The 21,765-nt window shown below is 42.4% G+C and overlaps 1 protein-coding gene across 2 annotated transcripts in view; it reads left to right on the forward strand.

The window, feature by feature from the left end:
* The window catches only part of LOC110486077 (voltage-gated delayed rectifier potassium channel KCNH1), a 52,730-nt gene that overhangs the window by 16,056 nt on the left and 14,909 nt on the right, over positions 1–21,765 (forward strand). The window contains exons 9-11 of one of the 2 annotated variants that reach the window (XM_021557413.3): positions 11,867–12,066; positions 12,156–12,408; positions 19,070–19,266. In XM_021557413.3, the coding sequence (XP_021413088.1) occupies positions 11,867–12,066; positions 12,156–12,408; positions 19,070–19,266 (650 nt within the window). Of the gene's footprint in view, positions 1–11,866; positions 12,067–12,155; positions 12,409–13,753; positions 15,181–19,069; positions 19,267–21,765 lie in introns of those variants that run through there. The other variant, XM_036940727.2, reaches the window with a different exon arrangement.

Raw genomic sequence — 21,765 nt, forward strand, 5'->3', positions numbered from 1 at the left:
ACCCTCCTCTCCCGCTCCTCTCTCTCCCACAAGGCTTGTTAACTCTTTATATACACTGAGTATACATTTAGAAACACCTGCTCTTTCCATGACAGACTGACCAGGTGATCCAGGTGAAAGCAATGATCCCTTATTGATGTCATTTGCTAAATCCACTTCAGTGTAGATGGAGTGGAGACAGGTTAAACAAGGATTTTTAAGCCAAGAGACAATTGAGACATGGATTGTGTATTCATAGGGTGAGTGGGCAAGGCAACATATTTAAAGGAAAATGCATCATACGGGGATGATTTCTGTATTTAGGTTACATATCTTGAAAACCTGATCGCTGACAAGCAAAACTTTTCAGGACTATGTCAACAATGGATTAATGAAACAAATACCAAAATATAGTTTTTGGGTGGAATTGGTATGGTATGGTAGTAGGTGCCAGGCACACAGATTTGTGTCAAGAACTGCAACGCTGCTGGGCTTTTCACGCTCAACAGTTTCCCGTAGCTATCAAGAATGGTCCACCACCCAAAGGACATCCAGCCAACTTGAAGGTGCCATTTGACGTAAGCTGAGAGTTAGCTAATACTAATAATTTCCCCTTTTCAAATTGAAGTCATGTTCTCTTTTGGGCCAGTAATGGTGACTTAGCAGTTTTCATCCTCAGTGTTGTACCCAATAGACTACATTATGGAAATGTTATGCAGATGCTTCCAGGTATTGCCTTTTCAAAATGTCAACCAATTGCTTTGCATGTGAATAGTAAACTGATTATTTTGTCATAGTACACATTTTCCCTTCTTTGACTCATTGCTCGCTCAGTGGGAGCTGTCACTTCTGTGATGCGCCCAAGGGGAGGGGAGTACAGGACTCAACCCATTCTGAAAAGAAATATGAGCTAAATCAGGGAGACTTGGCTAAAGACCATGGCTATTATGTATCAGCATAATGATGCCAATGTAGTGCATTGAAATACATTTTATTTCAGCCATTTTAAGTCAGTTGAAAAATGGCAAGTAGAATTTTTGTTCTGGCGCTTGGCACCCAGGGCCGGTACAGGATGACAGGGGACCCCTTAGGTAGGTTGACTGACATCCTGCCTACCCCTAAAAAGAAGATTCAATGGAGATTTTGATTCATGCAACTGCCACTATAGGCACTAGTGACAATGTCAAGAGGTTTGGACCTTTTGGTGTAAATTGCAAGGTAGCTGGTTCAAATCAAATCAAATTCTATTGGTCACATACACATATTTAGCAGATGTTATTGCGGGTGTAGCGAGATGCTTGTGTTCCTAGCTCCAACAGTGCAGTAGTATCTAACAAGTCACAAAAATGCACACAAATCTAAAAGTAAAGTCATGGAATTAAGAAATACACTGCTCAAAAAAATAAAGGGAACACTAAAATAACACATCCTAGATCTGAATGAATGAAATATTCTTATTAAATACTTTTTTCTTTACATAGTTGAATGTTCTGACAACAAAATCACACAAAAATTATCAATGGAAATCTAATTTATCAACCCATGGAGGTCTGGATTTGGAGTCACACTCAAAATTAAAGTGGAAAACCACACTACAGGCTGATCCAACTTTGATGTAATGTACTTAAAACAAGTAAAAATGAGGCTCAGTAGTGTGTGTGGCCTCCACGTGCCTGTATGACCTCCCTACAATGCCTGGGCATGCTCCTGATGAGGTGGCGGAGGTGGCATCCGCCAACTCCTGGACAGTCTGTGGTGCAACGTGGCGTTGGTGGATGGAGCGAGACATGATGTGCTCAATTGGATTCAGGTCTGGGGAACGGGCGGGCCAGTCCATAGCATCAATGCCTTCCTCTTGCAGGAACTGCTGACACACTCCAGCCACATGAGGTCTAGCATTGTCTTGCATTAGGAGGAACCCTGGGCCAACAGCATATGGTCTCACAAGGGGTCTGAGGATCTCATCTAGGTACCTAATGGCAGTCAGGCTACCTCTGGCGAGCACATGGAGGGCTGTGCGGCCCCCCAAAGAAATGCCACCCCACACCGTGACTGACCCACCGCCAAACCGGTCATGCTGGAGGATGTTGCAGGCAGCAGAATGTTCTCCACGGCGTCTCCAGACTCCGTCACATCTGTCACATGTGCTCAGTGTGAACCTGCTTTAATCTGTGAAGAGCACAGGGCGCCAGTGGCGAATTTGCCAATCTTGGTGTTCTCTGGCAAATGCCAAACATCCTGCACGGTGTTGGGCTGTAAGCACAACCCCCACCTGTGGACGTCGGGCCCTCATACCACCCTCATGGAGTCTGTTTCTGACCGTTTGAGCAGACACATGCACATTTGTGGCCTACTGGAGGTCATTTTGCAGGGCTCTGGCAGTGCTCCTCCTGCTCCTCCTTGCACAAAGGCGGAGGTAGCGGTTCTGCTGCTGGGTTGTTGCCCTCCTACGGCCTCCTCCACGTCTCCTGATGTACTGGCCTGTCTCCTGGTAGCGCCTCCATGCTCTGGACACTACGCTGACAGACACACACAAACCTTTGTGCCACATCTCGCATTGATGTGCCATCCTGGATGAGCTGCACTACCTGAGCCACTTGTGTGGGTTGTAGACTCCGTCTCATGCTACCACTAGAGTGAAAGCACCGCCAGCATTCAAAATTGACCAAAACATCAGCCAGGAAGCATAGGAACCACTCCTTTATTGGGGGTGTCTTGCTAATTGCTTATCATTTCCACCTGTTGTCTATTCCATTTGCACACCAGCATGTGACATTTATTGTCAATCAGTGTTGCTTCCTAAGTGGACAGTTTGATTTCACAGAAGTGTGATTGACTTGGAGCTACATTGTGTTGTTTAAGTGTTCCCTTTATTTTTTTGAGCAGTGTATATAAATATTAGGACGAGCAATGTCGGAGTGGCGTTGACTAAAATATAGTAGAATAGAAAACAGTACATACATATGAACTGATCAAACCAGTATGTCATTTTTAAAAAAGTGACTAGTGTTCCATTATTAAAGTGACCAGTGATTCCACGTCTATGTATATAGGGCTACAGCTTCTAAGGTGCGGGGTTGAGTAACCGGGTGGTGCTTGGCTAGTGATGGCTATTTAACAGTCAGATAGCCTTGAGCCTTGTTTTTCAGTCTCTTGGTCCCAGGTTTGATGCACCTGTACTGACCTCGCATTCTGGATGATAGCTGGGTGAACAGCCCCTGGCTCGGGTGGTTGATGTCCTTGATTATATTTTTGGCCTTCCTGTGACATCTCGTGCTGTAGGTAACCTGGAGGGCAGGCAGTGTGCCCCCAGTGATGTGTTGGGCAGACCGCACCACCCTCTGGAGAGCCCTGTGGTTGTGGAGTTGCCACACCAGGCGGTGATGCTCTCAATTGTGCATCTGTAAAAACCTAATTTCTTCAGCCTCCACGAAATTGAAGAGGTGCTGTTGCGCCTAATTCACCACACTGTCTGTGTGGGTGGACCATTTAAGATTGTCAGTGAAGTGTACGCCGAGGAACTTGAAGCTTTTCACCTTCTCCATTGCGGTCCCGTCGATGTGGATAGGGGTGTGCTCCCTCTGCTGTTTCCTGAAGGCCATAATTAGCACCTTCGTGCTGAGGTTATTGTCCTGGTATCACTCCGCCAGGACCCTCACCTCACTGTTGGCCGTCTCGTCATTGTTGGTAATCAGACCTACTACTGTTGTGTCTTCTGCAAATGTGATGATTGAGTTGGAGGCGTGCGTGGCCAAGCAGTCATGGGTGAACAGGGAGTACAGGAGGGGGCTGAGCAGACACCCTTTTGGGGCCCCTGTGTTGAGGTTCAGCGAAGGACCCAGTTGCACAGGGCTGGGTTCAGGCGCAGGGCCCCAAGCTTAATGATGAGCTTGGAGGATACTATGGTGTTGAAGGCTGAGCTATAGTCAATGAACAGCATTCTTACATAGATATTCCTCTTGTCCAGATGGGATAGGGCAGTGTGCAGTGCGATGGTTCAAGCCTAACACAGGATCCTAGGGAATATACGATCACAGGGGGTGTTTTGGACTCGTATTGTCTTACGCAACCAGCAGACACATTCAGTGTCAATGATCTAGAACAAAAGCTCAAGGCAACATACAATTCCAACCCTTGCACACACACACACTCCTCACTCTGACAGTTAGCTACCTGCAGCCAAAGCCCAGCTTGCTGCCTTATCCAAGTGTCACCAAAGAGAGACCCTGTGCTTGACGGCAAGCCCTAATGGTGATCACTCCCCATGAGGCAACATTTGGAGTTGAGAAGTAGTGAGAGTTTGTGCCTACAGGGCTCGGCGAATACACTCTTAGGAATGACTGTGTGCGAGCCAGCCTGGACAAAGCCCCAGACATGAGCTAAGTGGCTTGTCAGCTAGCTCTGCGTTTAATTTAGATTTAGGAGTCACACTTAATGTGTGCCACGGACGATCAAACACACTGAGTGTTAGGGCCACTGCATGGTACTAGATTTGTGAGAACTCGTTGCCATAGCAACCAACGTCCAGGTGGACCATATTAGCTCATTAGCGTAGTAATTTGTGTATACTCTAATCTACTGTGCCTTATTACTTGGACTGATCTTTTTATTGATGCACTGAGTACCTGAGACTACTTCATGAGCCGGCTCAAGAATGCAATGGTAAAAATAGATGATCCAGTTCCCTATGAAAGCACCTGGTTCGGCAGACCTCACACAGCATAGTTTCACTACCCCAGTTTCTCCTAGCCTCAAAGCCTGGTTACATTTCGACTCGTTAACGTGACATATATCACATGTAGAGGGTTCCACTACTGTAAAATAAGAACTCGAATCAACCTCAGAATCTCAGATCCTCAGTGAGACCAATTGCTGCTTTAATTTTTCAATATACAGTACCAGTCACAAGTTTGGACACACTGACTCATTCAATGGGTTTTCTTTATTTTTACTATTTTCTACATTGTAGAATAATAGTGAAGACATCAGAACAATGAAATAACACATCATGGAGTAACCAAAAAAGTATATATATTTTAGATTCTTCAAAGTAGCCACACTTTGCCTTGATGACAGCTTTGCACACTCTTGGCATTCTCTCAACCAGCTGCATGAGGTAGTCATCTGAAATGTTTTTCCAACAGTCTTAAATGAGTTTCCACATATGCTGAGCACTTGTTGGCTGCTTTTCCTTCACTCTGCGGTCCAACTCATCCCAAACCACCTAAATTGGGTTGAGGTCGGTGATTGTGGAGGCCAGGTCATCTGGTGCAGCACCATCACTCTCCTTCGTTGTCAAATAGCCCTTACTCAGCCTGGAGGTGTGCTTTGGGTAATTGTCCTGTTGAAAAACAAATAATAGTCCCACGAAGTGCAAAACAGAAGGGATGGAGTATCGCTGCAGAATGCTGTGGTAGCCATGCTGGTTAAGTGTGCCTTGAATTCTAAATAAATCACAGACAGTGTCACCAGCAAAGCACCATCACACCTCCTCCATGCTTCACTGTGGGAACTACACATGCGGAGATCATCCGTTCACCTCATCTGTGTCTCACAAAGACACGGTGGTTAGAGGACAGATTTCCACCAGTCTAATGTCCATTGCTAATTTTTCTTGGCCCAAGCAATTCTCTTCTTCTTCTTGGTTTCCTTTAGTAGTGGTGTCTTTGCAGCTATTTGACCACGAAGGCCTGATTCACGCAGTCTCCTCTGAACAGTTGATATTGAGATGTATGTTACTAAGTAATGGTGCCTGAGAGGATGGCCGCCGTTTTATTTTTTTTCGCATTGTTTGTAACTTATTTTGTACATAAAGTTGCTACTACTGTCTCTTATGACCGAAAAGAGCTTCTGGACATCAGAACAGTGATTACTCACCTTGAACTAGACAGCACATTTTTCTTTAATGAGTCGGACGAGAGGGATTTACTCCAGACACCCGGCGAGGCCCTCATCCCCGTCATTCGCAGGAGAAAAAGACGGAGATATCGCGAGTCGTGGCTGAATGATGACATGAATAACATACAGCTGTCGGGTTACACGTTACACACTGTATCAGCAGGATAGAACAGCAGCCTCTGGTAAGACAAGGGGTGGAGGTCTATGTATATTTGTAAACAACAGCTGGTGCACGATATCTTAAGGAAGCCTCAAGGTTTTGCTCGCCTGAGGTAGAGTATCTCATGATAAGCTGAAGACCACACTATCGACCAAGAGAATGTTCATCTATATTCTTCGTAGCTGTCTATTTACCAGCACAAACCGATTCTGGCACTAAGACCTCACTCAATGAGCTGTATGCGGCCATAAGCAAACAGGAAAACGCTCATCCAGAGGCGGCGCTCCTAGTGGCCGGGGACTTTAATGCGGGGAAACTTAAATCCGTTTTACCTAATTACTACCAGCATGTTAAATGTACGAAGGGGAAAAAACTCTAGACCACCTTTACTCCACACACAGAGATGAGTACTAAGCTCTCCCTCGCCCTCCATTTGGCAAATCTGACCATAATTCTATCCTCCTGATTCCTGATTACAAGCAAAAACTAAAGCAGGATGCCCCAGTGACTCGGTCAATAAAAAAAGAGGTCAGATGAGGCAGATGCTAAGCTACAGGACTGTTTTAATAGCACAGACTGGAATATGTTCCGAGATTCTTCCGGAGTACACGACATCTGTCACTGGCTTCATCAATAAGTGCATCGATGACGTCCCCCCCACAGTGACTCTACATACCCCAACCAGAAGCCATGGATTACAGAGAACATCCACACTGAGCTAAAGGGTAGAGCTGCCGCTTTAAAGGAGCGGGACTCTAACCCGGAAGCTTATAAGAAATCCCGCTATGCCGTCCAATTAACCATCAACAGGCAAAGTGTCAATAAACAGGTCAACATTCACAAGGCCAGACGGATTACCAGGCCATGTACTCCAAGCATGCGCTGACCAACTGGCAAGTGTCTACACTGACATTTTCAACCTCTCTCTGTCTGAGTCAATAATACCAACATGTTTCAAGCAGACCACCATAGTTCCTGTGCCGATGAACACTGCCTAAATGACTACCGACCCATAGCACTCACGTCTGTAGCGATGAAGTACTTTGAAAGGCTGGGCATGGCTCACATCAACACTAATATCCCAGAAACCCTAGACCCACTCCAATTTGCAGATCGCCACAGCAGATCCACAGATGATGCAATCTCTCTTTCAATCCACACTGTCCTTTCACACCTGGACAAAAGGAACACCTATGTGAGAATGCTATTCATTGACAACAGCTCAGCTTTCAACACCATAGTGCCCTCAAAGCTCATCACTAAGCTAAGGACCCTGGGACTAAACACCTCCCTCTGAAACTGGATCCTGGACTTCCTGATGGGCCGCCCCCAGGTGGTAAGGGTAGTTAACAACACATCTGCCATGCTGATCCTCAACACGGGGGCCCCTCATGCACAGTCCCCTGCTGTGCTCCCTGTTCACTCGTGACTGCATGGCCAGGCACAACTCCAACACCATCATTAAGTTTTCTGATGACACAACAGTGGTAGGCCTGATCACCGACAATGACGAGACAGCTTATAGAGAGGAGGTCAGAGACCTGGCCATGTGGTGCCAGGACAACAACCTCTCCCTCAACGTGATCAAGACAAAGGAGATGATTGTGGACTACAGGAAAGGAGGACCGAGCAACGCCCCATTCTCATCGACCAGGCTGTAGTGGAGCAGGTTGAGAGTTTCAAGTTCCTTCGTGTCCATATCACTGCCTGGTATGGCAACTGCTCGGCCTCCGACCGTAAGGCACTACAAGGGGTAGTGCGTACGGCCCAGTACTTCACCAGTACATCATACCAGGTGGTGTCAAAGGAAGGCCCTAAAACTTGTCAAAGACTCCAGCCACCCTAGTCATAGACTGTTCTCTCTGCTATCGCACGGCAACCGGAGCACCAAGTCTAGGTCCAAGATTCTTCTATTTACATTTACGCTGCTGCTACTCTGTTTATTATCTATGCAGTCACTTTAATAACTCTACCTACTTGTACATATTACCCCAATTACCTCGACTAACCAGTGCCCCCGCACATTGACTCTGTACCGGTACCCCCTGTATGTAGCCTCGCTATTGTTAGTTTACTGCTGCTCTTTAATTATTTGTTACTTTTGTTTCTTTGTATTTTTCTTAACTGCATTGTTGGTTAAGGGCTTGTAAGTAAGCATTTCACTGTAAGGTTGTATAGTGCATGTGACTAATACAATTTGATTTGATTTGAACTCTGCAAAGCATTTATTTGGGCTGTAATTTCTGAGGCTGGTAACTCTAATGAACTCTGGGTCTTCCTTTCCTGTGGCTGTCCTCATGAGAGCCACTTTCATCACAGCGCTTGATGGTTTTTGCGACTGCACTTGAAGAAACTTTCGAAGTTCTTCGAATATTGTTGATTGACTGACCATGTCTTAAAGTAATGATGGACTGTCATTTCTCTTTGCTTATTTGAGCTGTTCTTGCCTTAATATGGACTTCGTATTTTACCAAATAGGGCTATCTTCTGTATACCACCCCTACCTTGTCACAACACAACTGATTGGCTCAAACGCATTAAGAAGGAAAGAAATTCCACAAATTAACAAGGCACACCTGTTAATTGAAATGCATTCCAGATGACAACCTCATGAAGCTGGTTGAGAGAATGCCAAGAATGTGCAAAGCTGTCGCCAAGGCAAAGGATGGCTACTTTGAATTATCTCAAATATCAAATATTTTTTTATTTATTTGACACTTTTTTGGTTACTACATGATTCCATATGTGTTATTTCATTGTTTTGATGTCTCACTATTATTCTATAATGTAAAATTGTACAATGGCCAGCATCCCGGAGTCGCCTCTTCACTGTTGACGTTGAGACTGGTGTTTTGCGGGTACTATTTAATGAAGCTGCCAGTTGAGAACTTGTGAGGCATCTGTTTCTCAAACTAGACACTCAAATGTACTTGTCCTCTTGCTCAGTTGTGCACTGGGTCCTCCCACTCCTCTTTTTATTCTGGTTAGAGCCCGTTGGGACAGTTCTGTGAAGGGAGTAGTACCGTTTCTTGGCAATTTCTCGCATGGAATAGCCTTCATTTCACTGAACAAGAATAGACGGACGAGTTTCAAAAGAAAGTCTTTGTTTCTGGACATTTTGAGCCTGTAATCGAACCCACAAATGCTGATGCTCCAGATACTCAACTAGTCTAAAGAAGGCCATTTTTATTGCTTCTTTAATCAGGATAATAGTTTTCAGCTGTGCTAACATAATTGCAAAAGGGTTTTCTAATGATCAATTAGCCTTTTAATATAATACACTTGGGTTAGCTAACACAATGTGACATTGGAACACAGGAGTGATGGTTACTGATAGTGGGCCTCTTTACGCCTGTGTAGATATTCAATTTTAAAAAATCAGCTGTTTCCAGCAACAATAGTCATTTACAACATTAACAATGTCTACACTGTATTTCTGATCAATTTGATGTTATTTTAATGGACAACATTTTACATTTTCTTTCAAAAACAAGGACATTTCTAAGTGACCCCAAACTTTTGAATGGTAGTGTACATTCACACACACACACACACACACACACACACACACACACACACACACACACACGTATATACAAACATACAGTGCATTTGGAACGTATTCAGACCCCTTCCCTTTTTACACATTTTGTTGTGTTACAGCCTTATTCTAAAATGTATTAAATTATATATTTTTTTGCACACAATACCTCATAATGACAAAGCGAAAACAGGTTTTTAGACTTTTTTGCAAATTTATTACAATTAAAAAACATACCTTATTTACATAAGTATTCAGACCCTTTGCTTTGAGATTTGAAATTGAGCTCAGGTGCATCCTATTTCCATTGATTATCCTTGAGGTGTTTCTACAACTTGATTTGAGTCCACCTGTGGTAAATGTAATGTATTGGACATGATTTGGAAAGGTACACACCTGTCTATATAAGATCCCACAGTTGGCAGTGCATGTCAGAGCAAAAATCAAGCCATGAGGTCGAAGGAATTGTCCGTAGAGCTATTAAGAGACAGGAATTGTGTCGAGGCATAGATCTGGAGAAGGGTCCAAAAAAATTTTTGCAGCATCGAAGGTCCCCAAAAACACAGTGGCCTCCATCATTGTCAAATGGAAGAAGTGTGGAACCACAAGAATCTTCCTAGAGCTGGCTCTAGAGAAGGGGGAGAAGGGCCTTGGTCAGGGAGGTGACCAAGAACCCAATGGTAACTCTGACAGAGCTTCAGAACCTTCCAGAAGGACAACCATCTCTGCAGCAGTCCACCAATCAGGCCTTTATGGTAGAGTGGCTAGACTGAAGCCTCTTTGGCCTGAATGCCAAGGGACACGTCTGGATGAAACCAGGTACTGCTCATCACCTGACCAATACTATCCCTACGGTGAAGCATGGCGGTGGCAGAAACATGCTGTGGTGATGTTTTTCAGGGGCAGGGACTGGGAGAATAGTCAGGATCGAGGGAAAGATGAAAGGAGCGAAGTACAGTGAGATCCTTGATGAAAATCTGCTCAAGACCTCAAACTAGGGCGAAGGTTCACCTTCCAACAGGATAACGACCCTAAGCACACAGCCAAGACAACGTAGGAGTGGCTTCGGGACAAGTCTCTGAATCCAGTTACAATTAAATTACACTCTTAAATTGCTTCTGATAACTGAATGATCCAGCCTAGTGTATGTTGTCAGAACAGTCCCAAGCTGTTGCATTTAACAGTAGTCAACAGTATCCTGATGCATTTTTATCACAGGCGGCTACCCTTAGTTCAGTTCTGTGGCTTGATCAGACAGTTCTATTTGGCCCATCACTCATCACTGCAGCGGCTGGAAAAATGACAGACGTTTTTAGCCCAGCCTAATGCCTCTGAGCGTTGCCCCATTGTGTATATGACAGGCCCTCTCTCGTCTCCCTGACTGTTTACCTGTTGTGCTCGCTCGTCGCCTCTGCGAGGATCGATTGCATCAGCAGCAACAATAATATAGTCATGTCATCCACCTTCTAAAACGTCCTTTGGCAAGGTTGCTCAATATCCCCTTCAGTTTAACAATTATGATGACCCTTTGGTTATAATAAAGCCAGTGATTTTTCAGCTTTTAGTGTGCCACCTGAACGATTGAAAACGAGCACTATGTTTCACTTCCCTTGAAAATGAATGCCACCGGTGTCATCACTAATGGCTGACAGGACCTCTATTGATTTCTCTGACCCTGCTGTGGAGGAGTGGGACACTGGAAGGGGAATAGGGCGACACATTCTCAGGCAAAGTGCTGACTTGGGTATGAATTGTGAGAGCCGATATTGATTGGGTAGCTGCGGGATTGAGACAGAATGAGAGATGGCTGATTGGTCAGCAGTCAGTGGGAAGTGAGAGGGAGTGTGACACCATTTTGTCTTGACAGACCATCTCCCAAAGCCCATTATGACCAATGGAGAGATAATGTCCGTGTAGAAGAAGATACGATTAATGTAACGTGCCACTTGTTTTGCTACACACATCGCTGCATTTGCAAGGGCACACAATGATGTTTCCAAGTTATGACTGTGAATATGGGGATATTATTGTGATAGATTTACAGACTGTTGTCTGCCAAAAGAAAACATTACGAATGGTTCCTTTGGGTCTCTAGTGTTCTGTTCTTTCACTATTAATAATACACAGAACAGTCTTGTCAGTGGACAAAATGCTAATAAACTCAAAACCATTATTCTTACCAGCTCATCATTTTAAGGGTCCCATTTGCTAGAATCCTTTAGTGAACACATCTACAGTAGGCCATATTTGCCAGCACATTGACCACACTCTTTATTGGTCTTTTCCAGCACTCCTGTATGCCACCATCTTCGGTAACGTGACCACCATCTTCCAGCAGATGTACGCCAACACCAACCGCTACCACGAGATGCTCAACAGCGTCCGCGACTTCCTCAAGCTCTACCAGGTGCCAAAGGGCCTCAGTGAACGCGTCATGGACTACATTGTCTCTACATGGTCCATGTCTAGAGGCATCGATACAGACAAGGTAACGCAAACATGGCTAACAATTTCCATACCATTTTGTTACCATCTCACAGTATGTGAATATGTATAAGTAACCTTCCTCTCCCGCAGGTGTTGCAGATCTGCCCCAAGGACATGCGGGCGGACATTTGCGTCCATCTTAACAGAAAGGTGTTCAAGGAGCACCCAGCCTTCCGACTAGCGAGCGATGGGTGCCTACGGGCCCTGGCCATGGAGTTCCAGACCACCCACAGTGCCCCTGGAGACCTCATCTACCACGCGGGCGAAAGTGTAGACAGCCTCTGTTTCGTGGTGTCCGGGTCCTTGGAGGTCATCCAGGACGATGAGGTTGTGGCCATATTAGGTGAGGGTTTATTTATTCTTAATTTTTAAACCTTCATTTATCCAGGAAGTGTAATTGAGGCCAGAAGACCAGAGGGAGACATGGTCAAGAGGCCATCTTTGGTATCTGTATGTATAGTCAATATCTGACACTCGAAAACAATTGCATTATAAAATGGTGTGTTTTCATGACCATATTACACTTAGTGACCTTTAAATGCATAGAGCATTGCTGGACCTGGCTTATTGCTCATTTGGTGGAATTGAGGTTAGAGTAAAGTGGATTGCGCTGAAAAACATGTTTCCTGTTTGTGTACACCTGACTGTAAGATATTGCATCACATTAGTATTCAAGACGACAATAGAGACTCCACCCCTCCACAATAGAGATCCACCCCTTGATGTAGGTTCATGTCTGCTGCTTTAAAAGGTAAACCTGCCTCAAAATAGCAAATTACATCTGTGCTTCTTTTTAATGTTAATAAAAAGTGAATTTAAGCGTCCCTATTCTCTATACAATCTGTTCAGGAAGTATGCTCAAGGGCCTACATTGAGCAAACTCAATATTTTGATAGTCGCAATATTTTGATAGTCGATAGTTGCTTTTCACTTTCATACGAGCCGTGACAATATCTGTGCAACCCCTTAGGTCGATTCTCGTGAACCCGTTATTATGCGGAAACGAATGTTGTGAAAATTAGCAGTGAGCATGTCAAAGCAAACAGTAGTAGTCCTAACTCTAGTAAACAAAATCAGCTTTGTGTGGATCTCTGGAGGTGACGTACAGATGTAGGATCTTAATTTGAACCAGTTTGCTACAGCAGGAAAATAATCCTGCAGCAACAGGAAATGTGAATTATTATCTAGATTATGATGGAATATTTTTTTGTAGAGGTTGATACAAATCCAGTCTGAAAATCAAGTCTGGAATTTCAAAGTGGAAATTACAAACTTCAGAAGCCTTTTTTAAACCTCATATACTACAAGTAAAACATATCTGCATTGCAGGGAAGTTCCCTGCAACAGGGTGGTCAATAAAATAATTCATTATAATTAAGATCCTACATCTGTGTTCAACCACATGAGAAGTAACATGAAGACAAACGACACTTTCTGAAATGAAACTTTGAGAGTATACTGAACCTCTGTTGTCTGGGACGTGATGTGAAGAGGTCTACAGCAGGGTTCTCCAACCTTTTCTAGCATGAGAGCATCTTTAAAAAAAAATGAAAGATCAAAAATGTAAATAAATAAACTTAACATCACAATGTTGCGTCACCACAATATTTTGCTATATGGACAAAAATGGATTACATAATAGCTATATTAACCATATTTTCTCATCACTTTAAAATGACTTTCGGCAGGAAAGAAAATAGCCTTGCCGGAGAATTGCTGGATAATTTCTGCACAACACCGGGACCAGAATTGAAACCCCTGCTCTATTACAATTGAGTCAAAGTTTTTCAGTTTAGCCACCCCACTATATAGGAACAAACATGCCATATGTGTGTCAACCTGTAGTGGTTAATATTATTTTAAAATGCTTGTGTGATATAATAGTAAAAAATATAGAAATTGCTTTTGTATGTGTTATGCTGTGTTCATGTAGTGTCTTCCAAATAGACTTACAACACAGAGAACCTTTATCTTAGTTCCTCAAGAGAGAAGAGGCACTCTTGAGTCAGACCTCTGTTAGATGCATGATGGTCTGATAACTCCTCCTCAGAGATTAGCTGTGTCACTGAGACAGAAAAACGCCTGTAGGAAGTGGGATGATGAATTTACAATACTCTAGGGCTGCTCTCTGCATCCTTTCGGTGATTGTTTTTCCCTACAAATCGTCAAGCGAGAAGACTGGTTATCACGATGGAGCTCGTATTTACGCGAGGGATAAATATTTGGATTGCCCTCTCCCTCTAGCAGGGACTTAACCTTTAAGAAATGAGCAGGAGAATATCTCGCACTACTAGGGTCTTCACACTTACTAGGCTTTTTTGCAGTAATACCCTCAGCTACAGATATACTGGAATGTAAACTTGCGAGTTTGTCACGTTTCGACTCATGACACTCTCGAAAGTTGCCCCTCTAAGCACTGTAAACAGAACAACACTCTTACAGTAAAATTGTAATAGCAATGATTTTGAAATGGCTGAAATGTACATACATTTTCCGTATTTAAAAAAAACTTGTTTTATCGATTAAAAAAATTGCTGAAATTGTAGTAACAGCATGTTACATTCTAAAAATGGCCGCTGTAGCTTTACATCTCAACAGTGTTTTGTTGTTTTGCTTGACTGCATGGTGGTCCAGGCAAGAAGCAACTCCCCAGGGAATAATTGTTTTCGCTCGCAATTCGCCTTTGTCGATGTTTGCCTGTACAACTAGCGAACATAAAAAAAAATTAAGTGCAAGAATTGACATGACCTACCAACAGAAATACATATACACAATGTGTAAAAACCACAGCCCTGGGCAGGCCATTTCTGTTGGTAGGTCATGTCAATTCTTGCACTTAATTTTTTTTTATGTTCGCTAGTTGTACAGGCAAACATCGGCAAAGGCGAATTGCGAGCAAAAACAATTATTATACAAATGTTAAATGTTATTCTGTCTCTCACTGTTCAAATAAACCTACCATTAAAATTATAGACTGATCATTTCTTTGTCAGTGGACAAACGTACAAAATCAGCAGGGGATCAAAATCGTTTTTTTTTTTCCATCATTAAATGTTATTGTTAAATGTTAAATGTTATTCTGTCTCTCACTGTTCAAATAAACCTACCATTAAAATTATAGACTGATCATTTCTTTGTCAGTGGACAAACGTACAAAATCAGCAGGGGATCAAAATCGTTTTTTTTTTTCCATCATTAAATGTTATTGTTAAATGTTAAATGTTATTCTGTCTCTCACTGTTCAAATAAACCTACCATTAAAATTATAGACTGATAATTTCTTTGTCAGCGGGCAAACGTACAAAATCAACAGGGGAGCAAATACTTTTTCCCCCTCACTGTACATTTATTGTACGGGAGTTCTGATTTGGTTCCAAGTTTAGAATTTCTGCAAATTTGCCTAAGCAGACAGAGTGGTGAAATACAGTTCTTATAAGAAAATGTTCAAGAATTGAAGGTGCCAACAAATCATAAGAATGTTTTACGATCATATAGAAAAAATACAAATACAAAACAACTCGGGGATTGATCAAGTTCAGGTTTTCGGTTCGGCCAACAACCTAATATAATGACTTCCATGAAATTGATCAAATGAAGCCTGGTTTGTTCTAAGGTACCTTTTAATATGGTAGCTAGTGTAAGCCTAAAAGCTCCTATCTAGCTATGGATCAGCTAAACGTCAGCATTCCGCTACATTTGTAAGAATGCAGAAATAATTTTAGTTACATAGCTAATGTTACCTAGTCGTGTATGTTAATTTCCTCTTCCCATTGGGTTAGTATGAGTAACGTGTCATTAAAGCAATTTGTGCCAGATGTGGCTTGAGCGGATAAAATTGGACTTGTACTTCCCATTTTTCACAGATCACCTCAAATATCATCCAAGGGAAGAAAGGGTCTCCCAAAAAGCAAGCCATGGTGACAAAATGACAAGCTGTTTTTCTGTTACTGAATCAAAAAGGGACATTCATTTCCCTTTCAAATCAAAGTTTGTCAAATGTTTTCAGACCTCTAAAGTCATCTAATGTCAAGATGAAACCACATGACAACGTGTAGATCCAGCTGTATACCTCCACAAATAAATAGAAAAGTCAAGCACCGAATGAAACCAGGAAATTAGACAGTGCTTAACTTTTCCATTCATTTGTGGAGGTATCCACACAACATCATACAGTACATTTAATCTTGAAAGTACTGTACTTTTGAGGCCTGAAAACATCTGACAACTTTCATTTATGAGTGAAATGTCCCTTTTAATGGGACAATCAGCAGTTTATACATCAAGTGCTGGACATAAATCAATTATATGTACCCGTTGAGTCTTGAAGAATATAACGTATACATGGCTCATGAGCTTAGTACAACTGTCTTACCCCATCAGAACCCCAAATATAAGCTTGTTTAAGTTCAATGTAAACAAAGTCAATCCAAACAAACACTATGAGCCTCAAAACATGGTTAAAACGAATATCATGGATGGTCAGTCCTTGCATCCTTAGCTTGTCTATGAATTTGAGAGTGGTAACATTTCTCCAGCCCCAGGAGAGGAGTTCACTTTGTTATTGTTATTGTGGTGGAAGGACACATCACGCTCTGACATGCCATATACCACTTGAGAGCTTCTTAGCTTCCGTGTTGTAAGAAAGTATTCCCATATCTCTATGACAAACACAAATTGTTTTATTTCGAGCTTAATTTTAAAAAAAATAATGTTATTTGTAGATGTGAAACATAACCACTTTGTGTTCGTCACAGACAGACTAAATCTTAAAGCTGAAGTTGTAACGTTTCGGCTAGTGTGTGAATGGCGTCACTGAGGACGCAGGGCAGAACATTTTCTGTCACCAGTTCTATGAAATGGTGCCAAATGGTGTAACTAAATATGATCATATCTATTTTACAGTTATAAGGTGAACTCTTAGTAGTCGTTTTCTAAATTGGTTGTTACTATATTAAGAAAGCATGTAAGTCATTTCAAGCCCTATTCATTAAGTATGTTGAATAGGAACTATGTTGAATAGGAACTAAGTCATAATATTTCATATTTTCATGTAATTGAGCTTGTGTCCTCAAAAGTGAGAATCAGCAATGTATTTTTACTAGAAAAGGGGAGATTTTTATCTTTCTTGGAGTATGTGGCATTAAACCTTATTGTTTATGTCCGTCTCATGATGGACATACCCAAACTTAATTATTTATTTAGGCGGAAATCTACATACAGGCATTATGCAACGTTTCCACATGCAAATAACCCTTAATGTCCAAACATCGTTCAAAGCTGTATACAGTTGTTTGTTTGTTTGTGGTGTGACCGGTTGGTCCGAAACAGTAAACTTCAGTCATAAATGTCTTCTTTTTTTTAATGAAGAGTTCTCCCCCTCTATACTGAAAAAATATATAAATGCAACATGCAACAATTTCAATTATTTTTACTGAGTTAGTTAATATAAGGAAATCAGTCATTTATAGTAAATTCATTAGGCCCTAATCTATGGATTTCACATAACTGGGCAGGGGCACAGCCATGGATGGGCCTGAGAGAGCATAGGCCCACCCACTTGGAAGTCAGGCCCAGCCAATCAGAATGAATTTTTCCCCACAAAAGTGCTTTATTACAGACATAAATACTCCTCAGTTTCATCACCTTCATCACCTCCACCTTACCGAGTCCTCCTAGACCCACTTCAGTTTGCATACCGCCCCAACAGGTCCACAGATGACGCAATTGCCTGCACACTGCCCTATCCCATCTGGACAAGAGGAATACCTATGTAAGAATGCTGTTCATTGACTAAAGCTCAGCATTCAACAGTACCCTCCAAGCTCATCATCAAGCTGAAGGCCCTGGGTCTCAACTCGGCCCTGTGCAATTGGGTCCTGGACTTTCTGACGGGCCGTCCCCAGGTGGTGAAGGTAAAAGACAACATCTCCATTTCGCTGACCCTCAACACTAGGGCCCCTGTTCACCCACGACTGCGTGGCCATGCACGCCTCCAACTCAATCATTAAGTTTGCAGACGACACAACGGTAGTGGGCTTGATTACCAACAACGACGAGACAACCTACAGGGAGGAGGTGAGGGCACTCGGAGTGTGGTGTCAGGAAAACAACCTCTCCCTCGACGTCAACTAAACAAAGGAGATGATTGTGGTCTTCAGGAAACAGCAGAGGGAGCACCCCCCTGTCCACATAGACGGGACAGCAGTGGAGAAGGTGGAAAGTTTTAAGTTCCTCGGCGTACACATCACGGACAAACTGAAATGGGTAGTTGTTGTGCAATTGTTAGATTACTGCACTGTCAGATCTAGAAGCACAAGCATTTCGCTACACTCGCATTAACATCTACTAACCATGTGTATGTGACCGATAAAATTGGATTTGATTTTGTACTGTAACTCCAAAAGCTCCCATAAGCTGTCTGATGCATTTCATCAATTCAATTTGGACACGGGAAAAGGACAGATTTGTATTTTCACGTGTGAAAAACAAAAGGTCTGCATATATGTTAATAACCATGGCTTATAGAGTCTTGGCTAATACTTTTTTAGATCTGTTTCCAGAAAAGTAGGAGCTTGGTGGAGTGAGGGATGCAGCTTGACATTAGTAAGAGGTGCAATATGTTGTTTACAGCTCAGTACAGGGTCTGTTTGCCTTGTAGGCGACAAGGCTTCTACAATTGGTATCACAAATGCACTGTGTATCATTTCTCCCCCGTTGGTCTCAAACTAGATATTTTTTAAATGACCTGTTACATAATGCACTCTTTTTCAATGGTAAATTTCTTTGTTTGTTATTAACATTGTACAGGCAGTTTGCAATTAAAGCACATTTCAGCATAGAAGTATGACCTTGGGCTTTTTTACTTTGTATTACCATGAAAGGCTGCAAGATTTGCTTCATGTCAGTTAGATTCATATCATTGTGGATGGATGGGGTTTCCTTTGTTATCATTCACCTCACTATTTATCTCTCCCCTTTCTATCGCCGTTTTTTTATCTTCACAGGAAAGGGAGACGTGTTTGGGGACATCTTCTGGAAGGAGGTGACCCTAGCCCAGGCTTGCGCCAACGTTCGGGCCTTGACTTACTGCGACCTCCACGTCATCAAGCGTGACGCTCTGCAGAAAGTTCTGGAGTTCTACACGGCCTTCTCCAACCACTTCTCCCGCAACCTGCTGCTCACCTATAACCTCAGAAAGAGGGTAAGCTGCCCGGGGGCATTGCTCTCTCTCTGACTGTGTCTCGATGTTCTCCAATAGCTTATTGATTGGCAAAAAGATTGGGTAGACTCCTAAGTTATGTATTTTTCACCTATCCAGTCCTTTCTGAACAGTGGTCTGGAAGGAAACAAGAGCTATTTAAGAATATTGGTACAGAGATCTCTCTGTGTCCCGTAGTTCAAAAAAGCAAAGGTGATGGCATCTCCATCAATGAATGGTGCTCTTATTTATTTAAAAAAGCTGACACTTCAATACAACCTCAATTGATCTTTCTCAAAGCTTGCTTTTTTGGTGGCACCTTCTCTTTATGGGAACTGCTTAAAGATAGACGCAGCAATATTTCATCATCAAACACAGTGGGGCAACTTTTGGCTAGACATCAACAACAGCCCAAAAAATGTACTTCTGCCTTACAGGCATAAACAACAACAATCTGCCAAAACTGATGTCATTGCTGAGTCTACCTTCATCATGCAGAGTCAGTTGTACTGAGTGTCTCACACTTCATTTGTGATTCTGGCCTTGCTGTTTCACCATAGTTAATCTCATTCCCAATGCTCGCAATAACTGGGGACGAGATTCTCTGTGAAATGTCTCTTAAAATAACTTTCTTGGACCAAAAGGAATTGAGATCGAAATAGTGGCCAGTTCCCGGTCTTTGTGTTGCATAGTACAATATTTCCTTTCAGGGTAAAATGCACAAAGTGATATTGGACAAATGTTGAATAATTTCTCAATAATGAATTCACCTTGTCCTCCATTTTCATCAAAATGTCCTTGTCTCTTTTGTTTCTGTCATTTTACCTGTAAAAAGATAAGGCCTCTAAACAAAGTATCAACTCCAGTATGCGCCATCAACCCAGGTCGCTTGTGTTAAACGCATTGCTCCAATAGGATTAACTAATTTAGGGGGAACTGTAAGGTGGGCTTATTAGCGAGGATTGTTACAGTATGACAATCATCATGGTGTTTGAATAGTATATTATAAATGCTTTATTTGACAGATTATTATTGATGCAGATTTATTGATTCTTTTTTAATGTTGCATTTGTTTTTACAAATGGTCCGCAATGTCTTATTGATCTGAATATCAGTGCTGTAATCTTCTAGCCTTTAACCATTGACTTTTTACACCCACTCAAACACTCAAAACTTGTAAACTGAGAACATCACTAAAAATCCACAGCATTTCCTATAAAAGATCAAGTACTGAAATTGATTCAACTTTGCTGAAGAAAACACAGCATAGTAACGAGGAGGACATAGCTTATTCATCAGAAGGTGCTGTTGATTCATCAAGATGCAATCCTCTGTCCTTGTCGTCATCATGCAATTCAAACTTGAGTATATGTTAGGCAATAGAGGTCATGTTGACTAATACGATGACTCACTTTTACAGCATATCCTATTATGGTTCGTCACGATCTGCACCCTTAGCCGTGGTGTATGCGGTTTCTTGCGGTCATCAAGGTTATTGCTTTGTTTAGTCTAGAAAAGCTTTCAGGTGCAGAAGCCTCTTCAGGCAGCCACTAATCCACCATACTTTTCAGGTTAGGTAACCACAGGGGTTGATTTGGCTAAAACCTGCTGTGAGGTATGCTACAGGGCAGTGATCATTAGGCACCAAATTGAAGAACTACCTGGACCTGTCCAATTAGAAACGCTCATTGTTGTTTTCTATCGTGTGCCCTAATGAACACGACCCTGGTTCCGACATAGTGTCGTGGTGCCCCTTTCTGTAGGTTATACCCATGGAATCAGTAACACACCAATTGATGGGCCTATTCTGGAGGCCCATCATAATAGCTTTTGATGTCTGTCGACAACCACAATTTTTCATAGACCTTTGCATTAACGCGAGCTGATTAGGCATTTAGACGGTGAATGTCGATAAGGTCAAATATTGATGAGTATACTAAGTCATATCAATTTCAGAAATACATTGATTGCATAATTGACATAGTAGATACAGTTGAAGTCGGTAGTTTACATACACCTTAGCCAAATACCAAAAAAAAATCCCTGTCTTAGGTCAGTTAGGATCGCCACTTTATTTTAAGAATGTGAAATGTCGGAATAATAGTAGAGAGTGATTTATTTCAGCTTTTATTTCTTTCATTACATTCCCAGTGGGTCAGAAGTTTACATACACTTAATTAGTATTTGGTAGCATTGCCTTTAAATTGTTTAACTTAGGTCAAACGTTTTGGGTAGCATTCTATAAGCTTCCCACAATAAGTTGGGTGAATTTTGGCCCATTCCTCCTGACAGAGCTGGTGTAACTGAGTCAGGTTTGTAGGCCTCCTTGCTCGCACACGCTTTTTCAGTTCTGCCCACACATTCTCTATGGGATTGAAGTCAGGGCTTTGTGATGGCCACTCCAATACCTTGACTTTGTTGTCCTTAAGCCATTTTGCCACAACTTTGGAAGTATGCTTGGGGTCATTGTCCATTTGGAAGACCCATTTGCGACCAAGCTTT

The sequence above is a fragment of the Oncorhynchus mykiss genome, chromosome 13 (assembly GCF_057628025.1).
Source record: "Oncorhynchus mykiss isolate SJ-2025 chromosome 13, ASM5762802v1, whole genome shotgun sequence".
In the NCBI taxonomy this organism is placed as follows: domain Eukaryota; kingdom Metazoa; phylum Chordata; class Actinopteri; order Salmoniformes; family Salmonidae; genus Oncorhynchus; species Oncorhynchus mykiss.